This window comes from Triticum dicoccoides, chromosome 7A (assembly GCF_002162155.2).
Source record: "Triticum dicoccoides isolate Atlit2015 ecotype Zavitan chromosome 7A, WEW_v2.0, whole genome shotgun sequence".
NCBI classification, from domain to species: Eukaryota; Viridiplantae; Streptophyta; class Magnoliopsida; order Poales; family Poaceae; genus Triticum; species Triticum dicoccoides.
In genome coordinates, this window is record NC_041392.1 from 669,839,123 (window position 1) to 669,848,499 (window position 9,377).

At 52.1% G+C, this 9,377-nt stretch overlaps 1 protein-coding gene across 1 annotated transcript; it reads right to left on the minus strand.

Annotated features, from left to right (window-relative positions):
• Positions 1 to 2,511: 2,511 nt before the first annotated feature.
• On the minus strand, positions 2,512 to 7,243 carry LOC119329859 (BTB/POZ domain-containing protein At1g04390-like). The gene is made up of 8 exons (XM_037602954.1): positions 7,046 to 7,243; positions 6,396 to 6,522; positions 5,778 to 6,294; positions 5,539 to 5,669; positions 5,030 to 5,436; positions 3,769 to 4,902; positions 3,352 to 3,504; positions 2,512 to 3,235 (listed from the first exon to the last, which is right to left on the minus strand). Exons 1-8 carry the CDS (start codon positions 7,189 to 7,191, stop codon positions 2,791 to 2,793), a joined length of 3,060 nt encoding a protein of 1,019 aa, XP_037458851.1. The 5' UTR covers positions 7,192 to 7,243; the 3' UTR covers positions 2,512 to 2,790.
• Between the last annotated feature and the right edge of the window lie 2,134 nt (positions 7,244 to 9,377).

Below are 9,377 nucleotides of genomic sequence, written 5' to 3' on the forward strand. Positions count from 1 at the left end.
CACTCTTGTCAGCTGTCAACTTGATTCAAATGAGCAAATGACACACACTCTTGATTCAAATGCATTGCTCTGCCGATCGATCGAGCTGGCATGGCACAGTTACAAATGCAAGCAAGCAGTAGGAGTGGCATTTCTAGGGCAGAGCAACGGGAAGTGGCGAGCCCCTCATTTTCCGTGCTTATCTGCATCGAAGTCAGCAGCCGTGGCAGGAGGCCAGCCACTAGGACTAGCTAGCCAGTAGGCGCCCGGTTCAGCAGAGCCCATTTCACCACAGCAAGAGCTGAACCGGCCGGTCCGGAGCACTCAACAAGAGCTGAACCGCTCCGGCTTGATCTGGATCCATGGGCATCCGGTAGGGCACTGTGCCGCATGTGCCCGCCCCGTGAATATTCGCGCAGAAGAGAAAGAAAATTACTCCGACGCCAGCGCCCCAGAACTAAAATAGACGCGCTGACACCAAAGCCTCCGCCCCCGCGCCCTGGCATGCCCGTTACGGCATCATGGCCTCGCCCCGCCGCTGACAGCCAACGTGGCCGCCCCGGCCGCGGCGGGTCCCGTGCACGCTCCGGCGCCCATGTGGGCTGACGCCGGGGAGGGGAGGAGGCCCGTTCCCTGCTCCCCCGAGCTTTTTAAATTCCGGCCGCCTGCATCTCTTTCCCCCGCCCGGCCGTGTCCTTTTCCGGGGCGCCTTTCGCGCTCTGCGCCCTGCGGCCACCCTTTGCCCCGCTCCAGGCTCCCGATCCGCTCTCGTGCAACCGCCTGCCTCTGCCTGCGACGAGGACGATGACACCACGCATGAGCCCCGCGGCACCGCTGGCCGCTTGCACTGCCCGGCCATGGAGCAGAGCTGCCTCGACGCATGCATGCACGGGCGCGGCCGTTCTCGTCTCTCCTGGCTGGCTGGCTGCCGCTGCGTCGGTGGGCGATGCAGTGCTGCGGCAGAGGCCGATTGCACGCGTAGGCCAGCGGAGGCACGGGGTAACGAGCGTGCGTGGCCATTGGTACAATGGTAGTACAATCGTACGCGCTCCGGCAGCCGGAGCGCCATTGGCGCGCAAGCAGCGGCCCGCCGACCCGTGCGTGTCGCCCGGCCGATGACCCGGGCCCGGACCAGATCGCGTCCGCAGGCTACTGCTGCTCCTGCACCGCGCCCGCAGCTAGCCATGTGTGTAGCGTGGCCGCCATTACTGTATGGCTGTACGCTGCGTGTACCTTGCTACGGCGTAGGCGCTACGACTACGACGCTGGGCTAGTAGACTATAGTAGTACTAGTGAATGGAACAGTCGGTTGGAAGGAACATGCATCCCTAGCTATCCACCCTCTCGCGGTCGCAGTCAATGGCGTATCTCATCTCTCGCTCGCTCGAACAAACCGCATTGTTTGAGCGAGCAATGAGTAGGCCATGTGGCGCGCATTTGCGGCGAGCTAACTGACCAGCGGCAGAGATCGCCCCGAGCCGGCCCATGATGGCGAGCGAGAGCCCTGTCGACACGAGCCTGGCTGAAAAGGTGAGGAATGGATAAAGAAAAGGGAGGAGATGCAGGCAGGCGCACTCGATGGTGAGCGCCTGAGCCCTGAAATGCACATCTTGGCATCTAGCACCAGTGATGACCGAGCGGCGGCAACGACAACGGGAAATCATCATCATGGCCTGGGCTGGGGGGCAGTCTGGAGAAGGCTGGAACTCGGAGGGGGAGAGGGATCAGAGGGTGCAGAGCCCCGTGCCGCGCAGGCGCAGCGCTGCCGGGCGGGGTGCCCCATCATTTTTGGTGCGCGCCGGTCCGGCACTGTGCATCCGTGATGAGGCCGAGCCGAGCCCCCAGGGCTTGCACCTGCAGTACGTGGCCGGTGGCGCGTCGCGTCGTCGCCTCAGACGGCGCAGGCGATGAGGCGTCGACGCGACGCGGCCCGTCTGATCTGGGATCTGACGGCCGGCGAGGGGCGGCGCCGGGAGGCAGGGCCCTGCTGACCACGCGCCGGTCGACACACCCCCACAGGATTGCAACTAGTTTATTAATCTAGTTTTCTCCGTTCCGTTGGTCGCTGTGGGTTGGAGGGCGATTACGATTAGCCTTAGCCATGTGATGTCGCGGAGGGGGGCAGCGGGAGGGGGCTACTTGGGCTTTGTTTACGGAACCCTACCCTGGTTTCGGCTTGGACTCTAGCGCGTGCGTGGCGGGGGGAGGACGACAGCCTGTACTTCCCGTACGAGCTGGCCCTGTTGACTAACGGACGGACCGAGCTAATCCATCCATCCATCCCATGTTGCTCCAGTCCAGTGTGTGTTAATTTTCGGCTTGTTCGTTTCGCGTGATGATGATTGACGAGAGATCCGTGGTTATTCGGTTGGGACTAGTTTAGTCCGTTGGCAGGAGCCGAGCCGAGCCGAATGGGACGGTGCGCTACCGTTGATGAAATTGGTATGCAGTGGAGTGATCGAGCAGGGGGAGGGAGCAGGTAAGCCGGATCCGTGATCAGGTGTCCGTTGCGATGATCGTAAAAAAGGAAAGGAAAAAAAAGCGTCTGTTGTGATGTGTGTGGCGATGGATCGGTGCTGCGTGCGTCTGTCAGCACTCAGCAGGTCGGTCGGGTCGGCACCATGTGCACCAAGCAGGCACGAGTAACAGCTCTGCTCTGCTAACCCATCCCGCCAAAAAAAAAAACAGCTCTGCTAACCCAGACAATAATACACTGCATATTCTCTATGAAGAAAGCATGGCAGGCAGCGTCCGTCCCTGTATCTATCTACAAAGCGCACGGCGACGTGCGTCCAGATTCACGTACTCAAGTCACCTCTGCCCGCCTCCGTGCTGCGAGTACCGGACGTACTCGGTCCGCAGCATGTTGAGCAGCTCGTCGTCGAGCTGCTCCAGCCGGCCCGAGTCCCGCAGCCGGGGGTACAGGTGCGCCACGCTGCGGACGCCGGCCTCGACCATCTCCCACTGGCCCAGGTTGGCCGCGAAGGCGACGAACTCGACCGCGGCGGCGCTCCTGCTCGATTCCAGGAGGGACGAGACCGCCGCAAGGCTCTCCTCCTTCACCCCCTCCAGGAACCAGAACTCGGCCAGCGACGACAGCTCCGCGTAGGCGTTCAGGTGGGAGCGCTGCTCGTCGCTGCTCAGGTTGTTCCACCGGCAGTCGAGGGCGGCTTTGGGCAGCTCGCCTGAGTAGAACCAGTGGACTAGCTTGTCCAGCGCTTGCCACCCGAGCGGAACCCTGATGACGTCCGAGAAGCTGCACGCACAGTTCTCATCAATCGCATGAAGAACTCAACACACGGTCTTTGTGAAAATGTTGGCCTAAACTGTTTGTACTTTGTGGTAAGTATTATTAAGGACCAAAAGGCTCACCTCTCATGCATCCCGGATCGAAATAATGCCCGGAGGTAATCGCAGCTCATGGTCAGCACGATTTTATGGCTATGAACGTGCGGAGTTGGCAATTGGCACGACCCGTGGTCACACTTCATTTCCTCATTTGATTGAGCCTCCAAAATTATGTCCCTGGATCAATACACATAAGAAACAATTCATGGCAAGCTAATGAAAACTAGAAAGAGCAAAAGAATGGAAGGTAGCTATGATCTGCTTCAAGGCTATAATCTATAACGAAGAAAACTCTACAATGTAGCACAGATGTAAGGAATTTCAGCAAACAACAGCCACCAAACATTGTAAGTACAGATAATCTTAGGGACAATGAAAAAGAACATGGTGTTTTGCTCAAAGGTTGGAATCAAAGAACTAGGTAATTTAGGGCCGACTTACGAGAATGAATGCTCAACAGGTCCAAGTGCAACAGTAAGATCATATCTGGTATAATCGGAGTTCCATCTGGGTTGCTCTTTCTGAAGCATTTCTGCCAATGATTTCAGGTTACAATACTTCGCAAGTGTCCTTACTGGTTTAACAATGTCATCACCTACCATCACAAAACCAGTATATGTGTACTCCAAAATCTTCTTCAAGGCGTGGCTATCTACACGATCAGACATTTGAACTCGGTACACTGATTTTCCCCATTCATCTTTAACTTTTTCGTCACTGCCAAGTAGATATTTTACAGATGGCAACAGCTTAGGACACCTTGCTGATATGATGGCTGTGTGAGCATTTATAGATTCACCATCTGAAAGCAAAAGTTCCAGATCAGCTAGATCGTTATTATCTAATGCACTACTCATCTTCCCGCCCAACTTGCTTGGAGAACCGCAGAGGCCAAACAAACTCAGGATGTGTGCAATATAGAGCTTCGGTCCAGAACTCAAGCTTTGACTTAGAGCACGTTGAAGAACTATAAGAAAATCTTCGGTATACTGATCTCTGCAGTCATGGCACAGAATCCCAACATCCAACTTCCTCTTACACTGAACACAAACTAAAGTAGTGCTCCTCAGAAGATTAAACAGCCCAACAAGACCGTAGAATAAGACTATGTTTTCACCCTCCCACTCTTCACCGAGATAGCAACAGCATGAACTTCCTTCAAAACAAAAGTGCAGATGGGAAGTGACTTTTGACCTCGTAATATGTATATTATTGTGGAGACATTCCTTGATAATGATGGACAACACATCAATAGGATTCCTCTTATTAAGGAGATTATGGTAAGGTCGTGACAGCACCAAACATGCGAGGTTCATGAGGTTGGTCATAATTTTGAAACTGTCAAAAGATGTGGCAACACTTCTCGTAGTATTTGATTCTAATGATGACAATAGAACGTTCAAATAGCCGTCACCCAAATATGGAAGACCTTCTGAAAGTTTAAAACTTGCCTCATACTGAATATATCCATTGGGAGAGAGAAGCATCATCAGAACTGCCCTCAAAGCCGGCTCCTGCACATCTTTGGATAATGTCATGGGGCTGCTTTTGTGCATAACATCTGTGGCCAGCAAGCTGCACACCAAGAGCAGGATGAGAACATGAATAGCTGCACATCATTCTCCTGCAAGCTCATTACGTACTGAAAGAAAACTATACAACAGCAAATTAACTCTCGAGTAGGATAGTACCTAGTACCTACCAAGCACAAGATATCAGTGCGTGCAAGCTATGACCTTTCCCTTTCCTTACAGGATGGTGATCCTCAGTGCAATGCACCACTAGATATCCAAGTATATCCCAGACGTATGGATGTATATCCATGAAGTTTTTGGAAACCATATCAAATAGCTCATCATCGCACAAAACTTTAGCACTTTGATGTGAGGAGAGGGAGCGACCGGTAAGAATGCTATATAATACTTTATCAATGGCATTAGACCAAAAGCATTGATGATGATTCCCAGCATAACGGAGCACAAGCAGTGCAGTACGACACCCCTCTGTTACTAACAATTTATCATCCTTTGCACGCATTGCATCGATTATGCCTTCAACAATAGGCTGGCAACGTGAAGTCATTAACTGACTACAGCCCTTCGAAGATCTCTGCAGATGATAAATGCAATTTTGATATTAGTTAAACAGTAGACATTACAATTACAATTCATATGTTAGATTAGTTACCCAAACTGAAGTGATGTAACTCACCAAAAGAACATGGCAGAGTTTGAACGCTTCAATCCTAGTACTACTCGGATGGGACGTTCCCACGAGCTCACAAATCTTAGCCATTAAGACTTCATTCTTGAGAAGGATCATAGCTCCATGGCCACATAAAGCTGAGTTGCAGTTACAAATGTTTAGAAACACAAAAGGAAGTAAAGTGGAAAAAAATATTTCAAATATTAATACTGAAGTCAAAGAGGAGAATTACCAAACAGAAGTACCTAAAGCAGCATACAGCCTAAGAACTTTAGCAACAACCATTGTTTCAGTGGCAAGACAGTAATGCGCTAACTTCCCCATCAGGTTGCCATTACTCCATACATGGTATCTTGAGGAAGGCCAAATCCACAGTATGGTTCTTAGCAGTGATATCATCTCGGTCAGATAACTCAGTGGATGGATATCAGGAGTGTAACTCTGCAGAGCAGAAACAATACTTGCAACTGCATTGGTTCTCTCCAAGGTTTCCAAAATTTCTGCATGAGCTGAACCTCTCGCCGTCACTAGGCTATTCAATATGCAATTCATTGCCCTTGCACACGAGATAGCTGTAGGTAACTGGTGTGCCGACAACTGGCATGAGAGGGGCGAAACAATCTCCAAAATTGGGTATTGCCGAATCGAATTGCCTATGCTGGAAACTAACTTTGAGCTCACATCTGCTGCTTGGATTAGAACTGAAACGTTCTTTGTCTGAAGAACACCTTCCAGGAGTACGAGAATGTCCGAAATCGACTCCTGGTTAAGAAAATAAAATGGTCACAACAAAGAGTGCACAATTTAAAAAAAAATCATCTAGTAATATGCACAGTTTACTTCAGCAACTGACTCCAGTTTACCTTTATAGGAGGAAGCCGCAACATTTCAGTTGACAAACAACCGAGAAAAGCAGTCACTGCTTTGATCGCGTGAGACTGAATTCCAGCATCAGTAGACTGCCATTTTTTCGCACCGTGGCCATCAGACCTAACATGATGAATAATACAAGAAATCAGAAGACCCATATTTTTTTCCCCATTCAAGGCAACGGCGGGTGGCTGGTGCAGCGGCAATTCGATGGTTGCTGACATTCTGCTCCTAATTACTATGACAATCGGTGGCTGCTTCATCTCATTGTGCTTTGTGCTGTGCCCCTTGGTGGATTTTGTAGGCTGTGGTGGCATTTCAGCAGCGAGATTGGGGTGCTACTGTTTCCTGTGGCTTCCGATATAAACCGGCCTATCGCCAATGCCTCTGCAACACACATATTTGTGAAATCGCAGCGATGCAGACTGTCTTTAGCCCTCGAATTTTGCTTCGGGCTACTACATAAAGCTATCACCAAGCTAAGATCATCTAGGTTGCATCTAGCCTTACGCCACCAAGCAGCAGCTAATCTAAATCTTGCTTCTCAATCTACCCAAGGAGAATCTAATCTACCCCTGAATCGGGGAGAAGAAGGGAAATCTAGGCCGTGAAGACGAAGGGCGCGGAAGGGAGGTGAAATTACCTGGCGAGGCCGAGGGAGAGGGCGTCGTGCAGGCGGGCGCGGAGGGAGAGGACGCGGTCGGTGAGGAGATACTCTCCGGCGCCGGCGCCGCCGCCCTTCCTCCTGCTCTTCTCCTTCCCGGCCGCCTTCGAGGCCGCGGGGCGCATCGCGTGAGGTCTCCGGAAGTCTGGAGGAGGAGGACTCCGGCCGAAGAGACGAAGCGGAAGAAGAGAAACGCAAGTGCTCGACTGTAACTTCAATGGGCTGGACCAAATAGGTAAGTGTTTCGTGGGCCAAATCGTAGTGGGCATGGATCCGTGATCCAATAGGTTGGCGATTTTTGTCTAAAGAAAAAACAATAGGTTGGCGATTCTTCCCCGCACGCACGCACACCCCTTCCTCCCCCGCGAGAGCTATTTACCCCCTTAAGCGAGCACAAGGGAAACATCTCGCTGGTCAGTGTTTGTGATATGTAAGAGCATCTCCAGCCACACCCCCAACAGCCCCCCCCTCCACTCAAGACGCCATTATTTTCGCCGGTCACAAAAAAACCCCAGTCGCCCCCCAGAACGCCGAATTCCGCCGGTTCGGCCCATTTTTTGGCCCAGCAATCCCAGGGCGAACCCAGCGCACTGGGGGGGGGGGCATTTGGGGGCTCCAGCGGAAGGAAAAATGGCGCTTGGGCCATCATTGTCAGGCGAGAAACGCCTTTCACCGCCCAGATTCGACCCGCGCGCCACATGACGCCACTTTCCCTTTCACCGTCATGTCGATCCCGGCGTGGCCCCACCTGCCCACAGTCGCTGCTCTGCCGCTAGAAATGTCATTTCCCCGTCGGAAAGAGAGGGTTTCACCGTGACAGCCTCCATCTCGCTCCTGGGCGAGCTTTCCAGGGCTCCGACCACATAGGCGAGGATACCGGCGGCTGCCCACCCACCACGCCCGCAAGGTGTTCGGCGATTTGCCTGTTCGGCAATGGACTCCGATGACGAGGAGGCGTTCACGGCTCTGATGGAGGAGGAAGCCGAGGCGGACACCGATGACGAAGAGAACCTCATGATCCTCGCCGCTTCGGTCGGCCTGTTTGCCAACAATGCAAAGCCACAGCGAGGTGGCTCGGCGCTGGGCCGCCGCAAGAGCAAGCAGAGGCATCGAATGGAGGGTTACTGCTTGCTCTGCGCCGACTACTTCACTGACGTTCCACTGCACAACGAGAAAGTGTTTCGTCACCGTTATCGGATGAGCCGGAAGCTCTTCCTCGCGATTGTGAATGCCATCCAGAAGTTTGGCAGCTATTTCATTTGCAAGAAGGATTGCACCGGCATAGTTGGATTCTCCTCACCCCAGAAGTGCACGGCAGCTATGAGGATGCTTGCATACGGAGCTGCCAGTGATATACAGGAAGAATATGGACGCATGGCCGAGTCCACCACCATTGAGTGTTTGTACAAGTTCTGCAAAGCAGTGGTGGCGGTGTTTGGACAGCAATACTTGAGATCACCCAATGCTGAAGATACTACTCGGATCCTAGCACATAGTGCAACAAAAGGATTTCATGGGATGCTTGGAAGCATCGACTACATGCATTGGGCATGGAAAAACTGTCCATTTGCTCGGTAGAGGATGTACAAAGATGGAAAAGGAGCTTGCAGTGTGGTACTTGAGGCAGTGGCCACATAGGACCTCTGGATTTGGCACTCCTTTGGTATGCCAGGACCATAGTGGCCACAATGTACTGCAGTGCTCGAATGTTTTTGCCAAGCTTGTTGAAGTTCATGCTCCTCCGGTGAACTTCGAGGTCAATGGGCGCCACTACAATAAGGGATACTACCTAGCAGATGGTATCTATCCAAGATGGTCCATATTTGTGAAGACTATCTCAAACCCTGTGCCAGAAGGCAAGATCAACTCCTACTTTGTCAGGTGTCAAGAGGCTTGCAGGAAGGATGTCGAGCGGGCATTTGGTGTGCTCCAATCTTAATTTGCTGTTGTCCGGTACCCCGCTCTGACCTGGTCGAAATCTCAAATGTGGGAGTTGATGAACTGCTATGTCATTTTGCACAACATGATCATTGAGAGCGAGCAGGAAGAGCCAGTGTTTGACACTGAACCATATTTCAAGCAGGGTCCTCTTACAACTGTTAATCATCAGGTACTAGCATCATGGGTTGCGTTCCTCAATATGCGTCAGGAGATCTGAGACCAACAGGTGCATCAAGAACTATAACACGATCTGGTGGAGCACCTATGAAGGCTCAAGGACAACACCTAGTTCGATGTGTTTTTAGTTTGTGTTTGAATTATGAGTTTGCTTGGTTGAACTATTTGATTTGTATCCATTTCTGTGATGAAC